At 38.2% G+C, this 19,397-nt stretch overlaps 1 protein-coding gene across 1 annotated transcript in view; it reads left to right on the forward strand.

Moving 5' to 3' along the window:
- Positions 1–19,397, forward strand: part of LIPI (lipase I) — a 74,788-nt gene that overhangs the window by 43,632 nt on the left and 11,759 nt on the right. Inside the window, exon 9 of the mRNA XM_070045424.1 lies at positions 8,937–9,113. Coding sequence (XP_069901525.1) covers positions 8,937–9,113 — 177 coding nt within the window. The remainder of the gene's footprint in view (positions 1–8,936; positions 9,114–19,397) is intronic.

Genomic DNA, 19,397 nt, shown 5'->3' on the forward strand with positions numbered 1-19,397 from the left:
ATTTTGCAAATGTGTTCTGCATTCTGATTTTTATACTGAATGCTATAGTGTGATCATTTTTTCTGTGTCACTGAAAATCACTTACACATCATAATAGGATGCCAAATATATTAATATGGCAATATAGGATTTTAAACAGAGTGTCAATATTGTGTATTCAGGGTAGAATGACTCCCCAGATGGATGAGTAATGGGGAGATTAGTGTGGAACAAGTTCAGAGTGGTTGCTATTGTAATAATTTATAGGAAAGATAATGGAGGCTTGGATAGAGTCAGTGGAAGTGGGTTTTTAGGATTTAGAGTAGATTCGTTTCTGTGATTAATTAAACATGTGAAAGTGAAGGGAAAAAACCCAATCTGGAGTGACTTTGAGTTTTAAGCTTGGTGACTATTTGAATTATGGTGCCATTTACTGAGCTAGGAGATACATGGAGAGGAGCCAATTTAATCATTCAATAAAATTTCTTGAACTGTACTAGAAATTAAGGACAAAATTTAGGGAGAATTATAGATTTCTGTCCTTTCATAATTTTTCTCTAGTAAGCAGTTTGCAAATACATAATACAAATAAAATGATGATGTTCATCATTCCTGTTTTCAAAACAATTTTTTTTTTTTTTTTTTTTGCGGTACATGGGCCTCCCACTGCTGTGGCCTCTCCCACTGTGGAGCACAGGCTCCGGACGTGCAGGCTCAGTGGCCATGGCTCACAGGCCCAGCTGCTCCGCGGCATGTGTGATCTTCCCGGACTGGGGCACGAACCCATGTCCCCTGCATCAGCAGGCGGACTCTCAACCACTGTGCCACGAGGGAAGCCCTCAAACAATTTTTAATGAATATCTATACTGAGCTAGGCACTGTACTAGGTGCTGAATATACTATGATGAGAAAAACAGACATGATCCTACCCTCATTAAATTTACAGTCTAATGAGGGATATAAAATAAATAATTATAAAAATATGTAAATAAAAATCTGTCTGTGAAAAATGTCTTGAGGCAAATTATAGTATGTACAGGAATACAGAATAGGGAATGTGAAATAGTTAGTGGGGTCACTAAACTTTCTCTAACGCCTTTTTATATCAGTTGAGACCAAAAGGAGGAGCAGGAGTTAGTCGCTCTGCTGCATTCTGGGCAGAGGGGCCAACAAAGGCAAAACTCCTGAAGCAGGAGAAAGTAGAGTCCATTTTGGGAGCTGAAGGAAGTTTATTATGTCTGAGAACAGAGGCAGGGAAAGGAAGAGAATGATGAGAGAGGTAGAAAACACTTATATTTTGTAGGAATTAGAACATGTAGGACATGTTCAAGGATTTCTATTTTATTCACTTGGCAAGTGAAAACCAATGAAGTGTTTGCGCTGGGGCAGTCTGGTTGGAGCCAGGACTGGATTATTATTTTGGAAAAACAATTTAACCACAGTGGATTGGAGAGGGAAAAGACAGGATGCTGTTGCAAGAATAAAGACCAGGAACAATGGTGCCCTGAGATAAAGTGTTTACAGTGGAAATGGAAAAATGAGAATGAGGATGGATTCAAAGCAGATTCAGGATATTTCATAGACAGTCAGCAGGCACATGGGATAGATTAGATGTAGGAGTTAAAGAGAGGATGGGGGGACCTTCAAGATGGCGGAGGAGTAAGTTGTGGAGATCACCTTCCTCCCCACAAATACATCTACATGTGGAACAACTCCTACAAAACACCTACTGAACACTGGCAGAAGACCTCAGACTTCCCAAAAGGCAAGAAAAACCCCATGTACCTGGCCATGTGGCTGACAGGGTCCATGTGCCTGGCCATGTGGCTGACAGGGTCTTGGTGCTCCAGGGTGGTGTCAGACCTGAGCCTCTGAGGTGGGAGAGCCGAGTTCAGGACATTGGGCCACCAGAGACCTCCCGGCCCCACGTAATATCAGTTGGTGAGACCTCTCCCAGAGATCTCCGACTTAATGCTAAGATCCAGCTCCACCCAACGACGAGCAAGGTGCAGTGCTGGAGGCCCCATGCCAAACAACTAGCAAGGCAAGAACACAACCCCACCCATTAGCAGAGAGCCTGCCTAAAATCATAATAAGTTCACAGACACCCCAAAACACACCAACAGACATGGCCCTGCTCACTAGAAAGACAAGATTCAGCCTCACCCACCAGAACACAAGCAGTTCCCTCTACCAGGAAGCCTACAAAAGCCACTGAACCAACCTCACCCATTGGGGGCAGACACCAAAAACAACGGGAACTACAAACATGCAGCCTGCAAAAAGGAGACCTCAAACACAGTAAGTTAAACAAAATGGGAAGACAGAGAAATATGCAGCAGATGAAGGAGCAAGGTAAAAACCCATGAGACCAAACAAATGAAGAGGAAAGAGGCAGTCTACCTGAAAAAGAATTCAGAGTAATGATAGGAAACATGATCCAAAATCTTGGAAACAGAATGGAGAAAATACAAAAAACGTTTAACAAGGACCTAGAAGAACGAAAGAGCAAACAAACAATGATAAACTGCACAATAAATGAAATTAAAAATTCTCTAGAAGGAATCAATAGCAGAATAACTGAGGCAGAAGAACGGATAAGTGACCTAGAAGATAAAATAGTGGAAATAACTACTGCAGAGCAGAATAAAGAAAAAAAGAATGAAAAGAATTGAGGACAGTCTCAGAGACCTCTGGGACAACATTAAACTCACCAACATTCTAATTGCAGGGGTCCCAGAAAAGAAGAGAAAAAGAAAGGGTCTGAGAAAATATTTGAAGAGATTATAGTTAAAAATTTCCCTAACATGGGAAAGGAAATAGTCAATCAAGTCCAGGAAGTGCAGAGAGTCCCATACAGGATAAATCCAAGGAGAAACACACCAAGGCACATATTAATCAAACTATGAAAATTTAAATACAAAGAAAAAATTTAAAAGCAGCAAGGGGAAAGCAACAAATAACATCCTAGGGAATCCCTATAAGGTTAACACCTGATCTTTCAGCAGACAGAATGGAGTGGCAGGACATATATAAAGTGATGAAAGGGAAAACCCTATAACCAAGATTACTCTACCCAACAAGGATCTCATTCAGATTCGATGGAGAAATTAAAACCTTTACAGACAAGCAAAAGCTAAGAGAATTCAAACCAGCTTTACAACAAATGCTAAAGGAACTTCTCTAGGCAGGAAACACAAGAGAAGGAAAAGACCTACAATAACAAACCCAAAACAATTAAGAAAATGGTAACAGGAACATACATATCGATAATTACCTTAAATGGAAATGGATTAAATGCTCCAACCAAAAGACATACACTGGCTGAATGGATACAAAAACAAGACCCATATATATGCTGTCTACAAGAGACCCACTTCAGACCTAGGGACACATACAGACTGAAAGTGAGGGGATGGAAAAAGATATTCCATGCAAATGGAAATCAGAAGAAAGGTGGAGTAGCAGTTCTCATATCAGACAAAACGGACTTTAAAATAAAGACTATTACAAGAGACAAAGAAGGACACTACATAACGATCAAGGGATCAATCCAAGAAGAAGGTATAACAATTGTAAATATTTATGCACCCAACATAGGAGGACCTCAATACATAAGGCAAATGCTAACAGCCATAAAAGGAGAAATGGATGGTAACACAATAACAGTATGGGACTTTAACACCCCACTTTCATCAATGGACAGATCATGCAAGATGAAAATAAATAAGGAAACACAAGCTTTAAATGACACATTAGACAAGATGCACTTAATTGATATTTATAGGATATTCCATCCAAAAACAACAGAATACACATTCTTCTCAAGTGCTCATGGAACATTCTCCAGAATAGATCATATCTTGGATCACAAATCAAGCCTTGGTAAATTTAAGAAAATTGAAACCGTATCAAGTATCTTTTCCAACCACAATGCTATGAGACTAGATATCAATTACAGGGAAAAAAATGTAAAAAATAGAAACACATGGAGGTTAAACAATATGCTACACTAAACAACCAAGAGATCACGGAAGAAATCAAAGAGGAAATCAAAAAATACCTAGAAACAAATAACAAAACACGACGACCCAAAACCCATGGGATGCAGCAAAAGCAGTTGTAAGAGGGAAGTTTATAGCAATGCAATCCTAGCTCAAGAAACAAGAAACATCTCAAATAAACAACCTAAACTTACACCTAAAGCAATTAGAGAAACAAGAACCAAAAAACCCCAAAGTTAGCAGAAGGAAAGAAATCATAAAGATCAGATCAGAAATAAATGAAAAAGAAATGAAGGAAAGAATACCAAAGCTAAATAAACCTAAAAGCTGGTTCTTTGAGAAGATAAACAAAATTGATCAACCATTAGCCAGACTCGTCAAGAAAAAAAGGGAGAAGACTCAAATCCACAGAATTAGAAATGAAAAAGAAGTAACAACTGACACTGCAAAAATACAAAGGATCACGAGAGATTACTACAAGCAACTATATGCCAATAAAATGGACAACCTGGAAGAAATGGACAAATTCTTAGAAAAGCACAACCTTCCGAGACTGAACCAGGAAGAAATAGAAACTATAAACAGACCAATCACAAGCACTGAAATAGAAACTGTGATTAAAAACCTTCCAAAAAACAAAAGCCCAGGACCAGCTGGCTTCACAGGCGAATTCTATCAAACATTTAGATACGAGCTAACACCTATCCTTCTCAAACTCTTCTAAAGTAGAGCAGAGGGAGGAACACTCCCAAACTCGTTCTACGAGGCCACCATCACCCTGATACCAAAACCAGACAAAGATGTCATTAAAAAAGAAAAGCACAGGCCAATATCACTGATGAACATAGATGCAAAAATCCTCAACAAAATACTAGCAAACAGAATCCAACAGCACATTAAAAGGATCATACACCATGATAAAGTAGGATTTACACCAGGAATGCAAGGATTCTTCAATATATGCAAATCAATCATTTTGATATACCATATTAATGAATTGAAGGATAAAAACCATATGATCATCTCAACAGACGCAGAAAAAGCTGACAAAAGTTAACACTCATTTATGATAAAAACTCTCCAGAAAGTAGACACAGAGGGAACCGACTTCAACATAAGAAAGGCCATATATGACAAACTCACAGTCAACATCATTCTCGATGAAAAACTGAAACCATTTCCACTAAGATCAGGAACAAGATAAGTTGCCCATTCTCACCACTGTTATTCAACATAGTTTTGGAAGTTTTAGCTACAGCAATCAGAGAAGAAAAAGAAATAAAAGGTATCCAAATCAGAAAAGAAGAAGTAAAACTGTCACTGTTTGCAAATTACATGATACTATACATAGAGAATCATAAAGATGCTACCAGAAAACTACTAGAGCTAATCAATAAATTTGGTAAAGTAGCATGATACAAAATCAATGCACAGAAATCTCTTGCATTCCTTACACTAATGACAAAAAATCTGAAAGAGAAGTTAAGGAAACACTCCCATTTACCACTGCAACAAAAAGAATAAAATACCTAGAGATAAACCTATCTAAGGTGACAAAAGACCTGTATGCAGAAAACTATAAGACACTGATGAAATAAATTAAAGACGATACAAATAGATGGAGAGATATACCACGTTCTTGGATTAGAAGAATCAACATTGTGAAAATGACTATACTACCCAAAGCAATCTACAGATTCAATGCAATCCCTATCAAACTACCAATGGCATTTTTCACAGAACTAGAAAAAAAAATCTTAAAATCTGTATGGAGACACAAAAGACCCCGAATAGCCAAAGCAATCTTGAGAAAGAAAAATGGAGCTGGAGCAAGCAGGCTCCCTGACTTCAGGCTAAACTACAAAGCTACAGTAAACAAGTCAGTATGGTACTGGCACAGAAACAGAAATATAGATCAATGGAACAGGATAGAAAGCTCAGAGATAAGCCCACGCACTTATGGTCACCTTATCTTTGATGAAGGAGGAAAGAATATAAAATGGAGAAAAGACAGCCTCTTCAATGGGTGGTGCTGGGAAAACTGGACAGCTTAAAAGGGTGAAATTAGAACACTCCCTAACACCATACACAAAAATAAACTCCAAATGGATTAAAGACCTAAATGTAAGTCCAGACACTATAAAACTCTTAGAGGAAATCATAGGCAGAACACTCTATGACATAAATCACAGCAAGATCCTTTTTGACCCACCTCCTAGAGAAATGGAAAACAAAAATAAACAAATGGGACCTAATGAAACTTCAAAGCTTTTGCACAGCAAAGGAAACCATAAACAGGACGAAAATAGTACCCTCAGAATGGGAGAAAATATTTGCAAATGAAGCAACTGACAAAAAATTCATGTCCAAAATATACAAGCAGCTCATTCAGCTCAGTATCAAAAAACCAAATAACCCAATCCAAAAATGGGCAGGAGACCTAAATGGGCATTTCTCCAAAGAAGATATACAGATTGCCAAAAAACACATGAAAGGATGCTCATAATCATTAGAGAAATGCAAATCAAAACTCCAATGAGGTATCACCTCACACCAGTCAGAATAGCCATTATAAAAAACTCTACAAATAATAAATGCTGGAGAGGGTGTGAGAAAAGGGAACCCTCTTGCATTGTTGGTGGGAATGTAAATTGATACAGCCACTATGGAGAACAGTATGGAGGTTCCTTTAAAAACTATAAATAGAACCACCATATGACCCAGCAATCCCACTACTGGGCATATACCCTGAATAAACCATAAGTCAAAAAGAGTCATGTACCACAATATTCGTTGCAGCACTATTTACAACAGCCAGGACATGGAAGCAACCTAAATGGCCATTGACAGATGAATGGGTAAAGAAGATGTGGCACATATATACAATGGAATATTACTCAGCCATAATAAGAAACGAAATTGAGTTATTTGTAGTGAGGTGGATGGACCTAGAGTCTGTCATACAGAGTGAAGTAAGTCAGAAAGAGAGAAACAAATACCGTATGCTAACACATATATATGGAATCTAAAAAAAGAAGTTCTGATGAACCTAGGAGCAGGACAGGAATAAATACACAGACATAGAGAAGGGACTTGAGGACACGGGGTGGGGGAAGGGTAAGCTGGGATGAAGTGAGACAGTAGCATTGACAATATATACACTACCAAATGTAAAATAGATAGCTAGTGGGAAGCACCCGCATAGCACAGGAAGATCAGCTCGGTGCTTTGTGACCACGTAGAGGGGTGGGATAGGGAGGGTGGGAGGGAGACGCAAGAGGGAGGGGATATGGAGATATATGTATGCATATGGCTGATTCACTTAGTTACACAGCAGAAACTAACACAACATTGTAAAGCAACTATACTACAATAAAGATGCTAAAAAAATTTTTTTAATTAAAAAATAAAAAATAAAGAGAGGATGATCTCAAGTGCAAAGCCTAGTTGTCCGGCTTGGGCAATAGATAGTGGTGCCATTTAAAATTATAAGAAAATTTCTAAGTTTTAGGGCAGCAGTGTCCAACCTTTTGGGCACCAGGGACCGGTTTTGTGGAAAACACATTTTCCAGGGACTGCGGGGGCACGGGGGGAGTTCAGCTGGTAATGCTAGCGATGGTTCAGGTGGTAATGTGAGCGATGGGGAGCGGCAGATGAAGCTTCACTCGCTCGGCTGCCACTCACCTCCTGTGTGGCCCGGTTCCTAACAGGTCATGGACCAGCACTGGTCGGCAGCCCGGCGGTTGGGGACCCCTGTTTTAGGGGTTTTGTTTTTCTTTTTTGGTGAGAGTTGAGTGTTGGGGAAGATGTCATTAAATTTGAACTTAGTGAGCTTTAGGCATCCTTGAGATATCCAAGTAGATATGGTGAGTAACAGCGGGTATATGTGTCTGGGTCTCATCAGACAGGGCTCAGCTGGGGGCAGAGGCTTGGTGGAGCACACAGTTGGTATTTGGAACCGGTGGAGCAGATGTGAGTTTTGGGGGGAAGACAACATGTTTCCATCTGGATATGTTGACTCTGAAGTATCTCTGAGAAACCTAGATAAGCTCTTGGACAGAAATTAGAGATATGACCAATGACATTATATTCTATGAAAGAGGAGGTAGTCACTCTGCCGCAGGGAGGAGGGATGGGTTTTGAGGGGAGTGATAACAACCTTTTCTGGATCTAGAGGCTGTGGGAGAATCAAAAGTAGAAGAGAGCAGGGACAAATATAAGATGGCAGAAGTGCTGGGTGTCCCGCTAGTTGCTTTTCAGCTATTCTATGTGTGATAGTTGCCTTTGCTCAAGTCAGTCATTGTTGCCTCAAAGGAAGAAATTATTTCAACAGATTTTTTTTTCAGTTTCTTTTCCTCTTCTTTTTCTTTCCCTTTCCTTCTCTTCTCTCCTTCCTTCATCCCCTTCCTTCCTTCTTTCCTTTGTACCTTCCACCCATCCTCCATCCCTTCCCCCTTCCCTGTCTTTCCTCCTCCTCCTCTTTCTTACCTTTCTCCTCTTCATACTCCTTTTCTGTTTCCTTTGGAGTCAGGCAGACCCATGAAGTGATAAAGTGGCACAGAACAACAAAGCATCACTATCTGAGGGCTCCGTCTATTCAAAGAATGGCAATAGTTGTTCAGGGGCCTATAAAAAGAAGTAAAATGTGACTTCTCTAATCTTAGTAATATGTACAATCTAGATACCAAGTCAGAAAGACAAGATGTCCCAGTTTTTCTCAGAAAAGTTTTCCCAAACTATTTGAGTGTGGGGATATATATATTATTATTATTTTATTTTGTTTTTAATTACTGTTTAAATTATTTTAATTAATACTTTACCACATATTTTATTGTTTGGCCTTTTCCCTATAATATCGGTATTTCTATCTAATGTTTATAAGATTGTATTGATTTTGAAGTTGTATTACATTTTGAATTACTAATATAATGAGATATGAAATTTTCTGTTTAGGAAGAACAGATTATTTTATAAACTTCAAGAATTCAAGATTCTTGCTCAGTTTTTAAATGATGTTGTAAATATTTCAGCCATTAGTTTGGCATATTTTCAGAGCTCAAATCAGCAATGTTCCACATGCAGATACACTATTCAGCGTCTCAAGTTAAAATCACTTACATATCCAGAAAGGTAAGAAAACTAAATTTTGATTTCAATGTTATCTTTTAAACTTGAAAATACTGCTTTGCTAAGGAGTGGTTTAAAAATTCATGTATTTGAATATCTGTTTATTGTATTTTAGATTGTATTTTATATAAATGTTGGAATATCTAAAAGATACAAAAATTTTTTTTGGCTTAGATGAGATTTATTTTGGAATCACATTACCCAAGCAAAGAAAAAACACAATAATTTCATGAGACACAATAAACATGAAAAAAGTGAGACAAATGTCTGCCTTAGAACTTTATCAGTCATTTCAATGGGTTTCTGGATTGCTAGAAATCTCTCTTCTTTGGTTGACTGCAACACTTTATCTTTATCTCTGTTTATGTTCCTGTATTTATATACTTGATTTCCCAATTACCTTTTTGTGAATGTCGAACACAGTAAATAAGAATTTCTGGAGAATAAAAATAATAAGTGGTAAGCATATGCATTTAGATGAGGTCTACTTCAACAAAGGAGAACTGGGAAAATTCTTTGAAGTATGTTATTTTGTAAACTTTTGGTATGAGAATATTTAGTCATTCAAAAGTCAATGAGTGGGGACTTCCCTGGTGGCACAGTGGTTAAGAGTCTGCCTGCCAATGCAGGGGACACAGGGTTCGAGCCCAGTCCGGGAGGATCCCACATACCACGGAGCAACTAAGCCCATGCACCACAGCTACTGAGCCCGAGCACCGCAACTACTGAAGCCCGAGGGCCTAGAGCCCGTGCTCCGTAACAAGAGAAGCCACCACAATGAGAAGCCTGCACACCACAACAAAGAGTAGACCCAGCTCGCCACAACCTAGAGAAAGCTCGCACACAGCAGCGAAGATCCAGCACAGCCAAAAAATAATAAATAAATAAATAAATTTATTTAAAAAAAACAGTCAATGAGTGAAATGTCATTGTAACGGAGAGATAACTTGCACTATCATATTCCACTAGTCTCCTCCATTAATACCTGTCTGAGCCTCAGGATGCTGAGTATGAATAAAGAAGTGTAGTTGTTATAGTTTTACATGCTCTGTTTCTGGCACTTAAATGTAAAGGATTTATATTGTTCTGGAATATAGTCTTCTCCCTGTATATCATAACTGGAAAGAGAAACAAAAGAGTTTCTTCCTCAGTCTAGAAGAAGCATATGCTGTAAGTCTTGGCCAGGCATTAGCTAGAATCTTTGTATATAAAACAGCACATGAGCTCACTATGAGAAAGAGAAATTTAGTTCCATACATCTGTACAGTAAAAGGAACCAAGGATAATGTATATATGGGCAAGTGCCAGAGCTGGATACTCATCTCTCATTGTTCAAGCAGAGGTGAACAGGAAAAACACAACAAAATGGTGCCTAATTCAGCATCAGCAACATGAGAAAGATCCAACAGTCAAGATTTAGAAATAAGGTTGACTTTTTAAAAGATTTATTACAGGAAATTTCACAAAGAATTGCTTGGTGTTCTCAATAATATTTAAGGAAACAGTAATCCGTGAAGGAACAAGTGAAGAGCAAGATGATCAAACAACTGACCGTGATTAAATGGAACTGAGACTTAAGAAACTAAGGTCAACATCAAATTTAGTGTCAACATTAAAAACAAGAAAGAGTAGAATTATAATGTAGAAAACTCATTTTTAATAACCTACAGAATAAGGTAATAGAGAAGACTGAGGAATCATTTTTTGGGGAAATAATTAAAATGAAAAAATGTAGATACCTAGTATTGCTGAAGAGGAGACACAACAGAAGAAGTAACTACAGATCTGATGAAAGGAATCTCTCCTCAACTGAAAAAGATACAGATCTCAAATTGATAGAATGAACTAAGAACCAGGAAACTAAAAGAGAGCAACATTTTGAGCCACTCATATATTTTATTTTTAAGATTGAGTGATAAGTATAGAATTCTGCAAGTATTCAAAACTTCTTCATGGAATGGAAGATTTAATGCTGTAGCAATGGCAATTCTTATTAAACTCACCTGTAAGTTTAACAGGACTCCCATCAAAATCTCCAGAAGAGATGGCTTAGCTCTTCCTAATTAACTTGGAATAACAAATTACTGAGATGAGCCAAGAAAATTTGAATAATGAGAGTCGTGTTTATAACTTTAACTATGAAACAGAAAAGCAAATTCCAAAACAGCAATAATTTAAAAAATTTGATACTGGCAGAAGAATATATATGCATTTAAGGGAGTAAAAGGAAAACTCCAAAACGTAATTTTGTAGATCATGTGAATAACCTTTCAAGTAATGACACAACAATAAATGACAACTGAAAAAGAGTTTAATGTCTTAATTATAACATACTCAAAATTAGTTATAGATATAGTAACATATTAAATATAAAACAGTAAGGAGAAAACATAGGCAAATGTTTATGTATGCAGAATAATGACAGCCAAGACAGAGAAACTAAATGGAAAATATTAATCAATTTGCCTCCATACAAATTAAGAAAATAAAATCTGTATGTCACAAACATTAACAAAAACAAAATAAGAAAACTTATAATGTGTGGGATACAGAATGGCTTTAAATTATTTATATATTAATACATTTTAAAAAAATACAGAAAGACACATCTCAGTTAAAACATAGAGAAACATCTTTTTAGTTGCCTTAGTCAAAAAACCTGGGTTCAGCATAGACGTCTTTTTCTGTCACACTCCACATCCAATCATAAAATCTTTTGCCCCTACCTTCTAAACATATCCAGTATTCAACCACAGTCTCAATAAAAGCCAAAGCCCTCACGATGGTTTACAAATCCCACCTGACTCGGGGGCTACACATCCACTATCCCATACCTCTTTGACCTCAGCTCTTCCTTCACTGAACTGGCTCTTTAGATCCAGCATTGCAGGCCTCCTTGCTGTTCCTTGAACAGACCAGGCAGGATCTTTCTTAGAACCTTTGCACGGGCTGTTTCCTCTGCCTGAAAATTGCCTTCCCTAGAAGCCTAACTTTCTCTTCAAGATTTTGCTCAGATGTCATTTTTTCAATATAGCAATCCTACCACTCCTGATCTCCCTGACCTTGCTCAAGTTTTGTTTGTTTTGTTTTTCCTCAGAGGACTTATAGGTAGTATACTACATACTTATTTATTATGTTTGTTGTTTATTGGTTGTCTCTTCCCATGTAGAATTTAAGTTCCTTGAGGACATTGATTTTATCCATTTTGTTCACACAAGTACTTCAACTGTGCCTGGTACAAAATAGACACTAAGTGAATAGTTAAATGAAGAACCACAGAAATAAATTGACAAAGAGCAGTTTAAAAAATTAAAGGAATAAATGGCTAACAGTCATATTTTAAAATTTGTAACCCCAATAGTATTCAAATAAATTAAAATTAAGGCAATGAGATATATCTCTTCCCAAGATGGAAAAAGAAAAATATCTGTTGTTGCTGAAGTTATACAGAAATTTCCACTGTGTTTCACTGCCGGTAGGTGTGTAAACTTATAAGCACATTCTGGAAAGAATTTAGCAAAATATGTCAAGAATCCTCAAATGTTAATACTTCTAGCCTGTTATTTCTTCTTCTAGAACTTATACTTCAGAGACCAGGTAGCATAGGGTAATGTTCAGAGTGCCTGAGTTTTCACTTTAGTTCAGTTCCTTGCTAGTTCAATTTGACCTTGTCAAATTGATTCATCTTTCTGTGTCTCAGTTTTTTAATCTGTCAAATGAGTGTAGTGATAATCAACTTCACTACTAAGGTTAAATATTGTAACATTTATAAAGGATATTGTCTGACATAGAATAAGGGTTACACAAATGTTTGTGAAATAGATACAATATCAGAAATACACATAAATATTTGTATAGAAGAGAACTCTTTTCACAGTCTGATTTATAGTGCTGAAAATTAGAAATAAATTAACTGCTCAACAATGAGGCACTTGATAAATTTATTATGGAGTATCCACAATATGAAATGTTAGGCAATCATTAAAATGGCAAAATTACCATAACATAATGGTTAATGACTCATTTTAATATAATAAAAATATATGTATGCCATAATTAGAAAAAACTTAATGAAATTATTTCCTCTTATAAAGGGACCTTGATAAATTAAATTTATACTGATACTAAATGAAGGACTTTCTTAAGAAGTTGTAATTTGCTGTATACTTTAACAATTATTGCTCTTCTTGGTTACTATGTAGAAAAATTAGCATATACTAAAAACTGTAGTGTTTACAAAAAGTGAAATTGTTTAATATTTTAATATTTAAATAAGAAATTGTTTTTGGATTTTGAAGTTGATGATGTGATTTTAAAATTATTTCCATATCTACCTCTTGAATTTTTAAAACTTATAGACTCCTTAAAAACAAAGAGGCAAATAATAGTTTGTGGTAATTATTAGAATTGAGATCTTTGGTTCCTCCAAAAAATCACTGAGGATTTTATATTTTATCTTCAATAAGTAGTTATCTGATTTATAGCTCAAAAAAGAATAGATAGTGACTTCCCTGGTGGCACAGTAGTTAAGAATTCGCCTGCCAATGCAGGGGACATAGGTTCAATCCTTGGTCCAGGAAGATCCCACATGCCATGGAGCAACTAAGCCCGTGTACCACAACTACTGAGCCTACGCTCTACAGCCCACAAACCACAACTACTGAGCCCATGTGCCACAACTACTGAAGCCTGCATGCCGAGAGCTCATGCTCTGCAACAAGAGAAGCCAGCACAATGAGAAGCCCGCACACTGCAATGAAAGCATTGCTGCAACTAGAGAAAGCCTGCGTGCAGCAACGAAGATGCAACACAGCCAAAAAAATAAATAAAATAAATAAATTAATAAAAAAGTAGATAGATTAAATATTGCCATTTGGGTTTTCTTCATTGTATGCCAGTTTAGGAATAAAATAGGTATCAGTAATCACTAGAGGAATGTAAGTCAAAACCACTTCACACCTATTAGAATGGCTATCATCAAAGAGACAAGAGATAAGTGTTGGCTAGGAAGTGGAGGAAAGGAAACACTTGTGAACCGTTGGTAGGAATGTAAATTGTTGCAGCCACTATGGAAAACAGTATGGAGGTTCCTCAAAAAATTAAAAATAGAAATACCATATGATTCAGCAATTCTACCTTCTGGGTATATATCCAAAGGAAATGAGAACAGGATATTGAAGATTGAAGAGATATCTGTACTCCCATGTTTATTGCAGCATTATTCACAATAGCCAGGATATGGAAACCACCTAAGTATCCATCAAAGGATGAATGGATCAAGAAGATGTGGAGGAGCTTCAAGATGGCGGAAGAGTAAGACGCAGAGATCACCTTCCTCCCCACAGACACATCAGAAATACATCTACACGTGGAACAACTCCTATAGAACACCTACTGAACGCTGGCAGAAGACCTCAGACCTCCCAAAAGGCAAGAAAGGCCCCATGTACCTGGGTAGGGCAAAAGAAAAAAGAAAAAACAGAGACAAAAGAACAGGGACGGGTTCTGCACCAGTGGGAGGGAACTGTGAAGGAGGAAAGGTTTCCACACACTAGGAAGTCCCTTCGCGGGTGGAGACTGCGGGTGGCGGAGAGGGGAAGATTCGGAGCCGCGGAGGAGAGCACAGCAACAGGGGTGCGGAGGGCAAAGCAGAGAGACTCCCACATGGAGGATCGGGGCACCCGGCACACACCAGCCCGAGAGGCTTGTCTGCTCACCCGCTGGGGTGGGCGGGGCTGGGAGCTTAGGCTCGGGCTTTGGTCGGAGGCAGGGAGAGGACTGGGGTTGGCAGCGTGAACATAGCCTGAAGGGGCTAGTGCGCCACAGCTAGCCGGGAGGGAGCCCTGAAGAAAGTCTGGACCTGCCTAAGAGGCAAGAGACCATTGCTTTGGGGTGCGCCAGGAGAGGGGATTCAGAGCATCACATAAACGAGCTCCAGAGACGGGCGCAAGCTGCAGCTATCACCGCGGACCCCAAAGACAGGCATGAGACACTAAGGCTGCTGCTGCTGCCACCAAGAAGCCTGTGTGCAAGCTCCACACCTCCCCTCCCAGGAGCCTGTGCAGCCCGTCACTGCCAGGTTCCCGTGATCCAGGGACAACTTCTCCGGGAGAACACACAGTGCGCCTCAGGCTGTTGTAATGTCACGTTGGCCTCTGCCGCTGCAGGCTCGCCCCGCACTCCATACCCCTCTCTCCCCCTGGCCTGAGTGAGCCAAAGACCCTAATTAGCTGCTCCTTCAATCCCATCCTGTCTGGGTGGGGAACAGACGCCTTCAGGCAACCTACACGCAAAGGTGGGGCCAAATCCAAAGCTGAACCCCAGGATCTGTGCGAACAAAGAAGAGAAAGGGAAATCTCTCCCATCAGCCTCAGAAGCAGCGGATTAAATCTCCACTATCAACATACATAACCCTGCATCTGTGGAATACCTGAATAGACAACGAATCATCCCAACTTGAGGCGGTGGACTTTGGGAGCAACGATATATATATATATATATATATATTTTTTTTTTCCATTTCCTCTTTTTGTGAGTGTGTATGTGTATGCTTCTGTGTGTGATTTTGTCGTTATAGCTTTGCTTTTACCGTTTGTCCTAGGGTTCTGTCCGTTTTTTTTTTTTTTAGAATAGTTTTTAGTGCTTGTTATCATTGGTGGATTTGTTTTTTGGTTTGGTTGCTCTCTTCCTTCTTTCCGTTTTTTATTTTTAATAATTATATTTTATTATAATAACTTTATTCTATTTTTAAATTTTTTTCTTATTTTCTTTTTTCTCCCTTTTATTCTGAGCCATGGGGATGACAGGGTCTTGGTGCTCTGGCCGGGCGTCAGGCCTGTGCCTCTGAGGTGGGAGAGCTGAGTTCAGGACAATGGCCCACAAGAGACCTCCCAGCTCCACATAATATCAAATGGTGAAAAATCTCCCAGAGATCTCCATCTCAACACCAAGACCCAGCTCCACTCAATGACCAGCAAGCTACAATGCTGGACACCCTACGCCAAACAACTAGCAAGACAGAAACACAACCCCATCCATTAGCAGAGAGGCTGCCTAAAATCATAATAAGGTCACAGACACCCCAAAACACACCACCAGATGTGGACCTGCCCACCAGAAAGACAAGATCCAGCCTCATCCACCCGAACACAGGCACTAGTCCTCTCCACCAGGAAGCCTACACAACCTGCTGAACAAACCTTAGCCACTGGGGGCAGACACCAAAAACAACGGGAACTACTAACTAGAGCTTGCGAAAAGGAGACCCTAAACACAGTAAGTTAAGCAAAATGAGAAGACAGAGAAACACACAGCAGATGAAGGAGCAAGGTAAAAACCCAAAAGACCAAACAAATGAAGAGGAAACACGCAGTCTACCTGAAAAAGAATTCAGAATAATGATAGTAAACGTGATCCAAAATCTTGGAAATAAAATGGAGAAAATACAAGAAACGTTTAACAAGGACCTAGAAGAACGAAAGAGCAAACAAACAATGATGAACAACACAATAAATGAAATTTAAAATTCTCTAGAAGAAATCAGTAGCAGAATAACTGAGGCAGAAGAATGGATAAGTGACCTGGAAGATAACATAGTGGAAATAACTACTGCAGAGCAGAATAAAGAAAAAAGAATGAAAAGAATTGAGGACAGTCTCAGAGACCTCTGGGACAACATTAAACTCACCAACATTCGAACTATAGGGGTCCCAGAAGAAGAAGAGAAAAAGAAAGGGTCTGAGAAAATATTTGAGAGATTATAGTTGAAAACTTACCTCATATGGGAAAGGAAATAGTTAATCAAGTCCAGGAAGTGCAGAGAGTCCCATACAGGATAAATCTAAAGAGAAACACACCAAGACACATATTAATCAAACTACCAAAAATTAAACACAAAGAACAAACATTAAAAGCAGCAAGGGAAAAGCAACAAATAACATACAAGGAAATCCCCATAAGGTTAACAGCTGATCTTTCAGCAGAAACTTTGAAAGCCAGAAGGGAGTGGCAGGACATATTTAAAGTGATGAAAGGGAGAAACCTACAACCAAGATTACTCTACCCAGCAAGGATCTCATTCAGATTCAATGGAGCAATTAAAACCTTTACAGATAAGCAAAAGCTAAGAGAATTCAGCACGACCAAACCAGCTTTACAACAAATGCTAAAGGAACTTCTCTAGCCAAGAAACACAAGAGAAGGAAAAGACCTACAATAACAAACCCAAAACAATTAAGAAAATGGTAATAGGAACATACATATCGATAATTACCTTAAATGGAAATGGATTAAATGCTCCAACCAAAAGCCATAGACTGGCTGAATGGATACAAAAACAAGACCCGTATATATGCTGTCTACAAGAGACCCACTTCAGACCTAGGGACACATACAGACTGAAAGTGAGGGGATGGAAAAAGATATTCCATGCAAATGGAAATCAGAAGAAAGGTGGAGTAGCAGTTCTCATATCAGACAAAACGGACTTTAAAATAAAGACTATTACAAGAGACAAAGAAGGACACTACATAACGATCAAGGGATCAATCCAAGGAGAAGGTATAATAATTGTAAATATTTATGCACCCAACATAGGAGGACCTCAATACATAAGGCAAATGCTAACAGCCATAAAAGGAGAAATGGATGGTAACACAATAACAGTATGGGACTTTAACACCCCACTTTCATCAATGGACAGATCATGCAAGATGAAAATAAATAAGGAAACACAAGCTTTAAATGACACATTAGACAAGATGCACTTAATTGATATTTATAGGACATTCCATCCAAAAACAACGGAATACACATTATTCTCAAGTGCTCAAGGAACATTCTCCAGAATAGATCATATCTTGGATCACAAATTAAGCCTTGGCAAATTTAAGAAAACTGAAATCGTATGAAGTATCTTTTCCAACCACAATGCTATGAGACTAGATATCAATTACAGGAACAATCTGTTAAACATACAAACACATGGAGGCTAAATAATACACGACTTAATAACCAAGAGGTCACTGAAGAAATCAAAGAGGAAATCAAAATATACCTAGAAACAAATGCCAATGAAAACACGACGACCCAAAACCCATGGGATGCAGCAAAAGCAGTTGTAAGAGGGAAGTTTATAGCAATACAATCCTACCTTAAGAAACAAGAAACGTCTCAAATAAACAACCTAACCTTACACCTAAAGGAATTAGAGAAACAAGAACCAAAAAACCCCAAAGTTAGCAGAAGGAAAGAAATCATAAAGATCAGATCAGAAATAAATGAAAAAGAAATGAAGGAAACAATATCAAAGTTCAATTAAAATAAAAGCTGGTTTTTTTGAGAAGATAAACAAAATTGATAAAGCATTAGCAAGACTCATCAAGAAAAAAAGGGAAAAGACTCAAATCAACAGAATTAGAAATGAAAAAGGAGAAGTAACAACTGACACTGCAAAAATACAAAGGATCATGAGAGATTACTACAAGCAACTATATGCCAATAAAATGGACAACCTGAAAGAAATGGACAAATTCTTAGAAAAGCACAACCTTCCGAGACTGAACCAGGAAGAAATAGAAAATATAAACAGACCAATTACAAGCACTGAAATGGAAACTGTGATTAAAAATCTTCCAACAAACAAAAGCCCAGGACCAGATGGCTTCACAGGCGAATTCTACCAAACATTTAGATACGAGGTAACACCTATCCTTCTCAAACTCTTCTAAAGTATAGTAGAGGGAGGAACACTCCCAAACGCATTGTACGAGGCCACCATCACCCTGATACCAAAACCAGACAAAGATGTCACAAAGAACGAAAACTACAGGCCAATATCACTGATGAACATAGATGCAAAAATCCTCAACAAAATACTAGCAAACAGATTCTAACAGCACATTAAAAGGATCATACACCATGATCAAGTAGGATTTACCCCAGGAATGCAAGGATTCTTCAGTATATGCAAATCAATCATTTTGATATACCATATTAATGAATTGAAGGATAAAAACCATATGATCATCTCAATGGACGCAGAAAAAGCTAACAAAATTCAACACCCATTTATGATAAAAACTCTCCAGAAAGTAGGCATAGAGGGAACCAACCTCAACATAAGAAAAGCCATATATGACAAACCCACAGCCAACATCGTCCTCAATGGTGAAAAACTGAAACCACTTCCACTGAGATCAGGAACAAGACAAGGTTGCCCACTCTCACCACTATTATTCAGCTTTGTTTTGGAAGTTTTAGCCACAGCAATCAGAGAAGAAAAAGAAA

The sequence above is a fragment of the Globicephala melas genome, chromosome 4, assembly GCF_963455315.2.
Source record: "Globicephala melas chromosome 4, mGloMel1.2, whole genome shotgun sequence".
Classification (NCBI taxonomy): Eukaryota; Metazoa; Chordata; class Mammalia; order Artiodactyla; family Delphinidae; genus Globicephala; species Globicephala melas.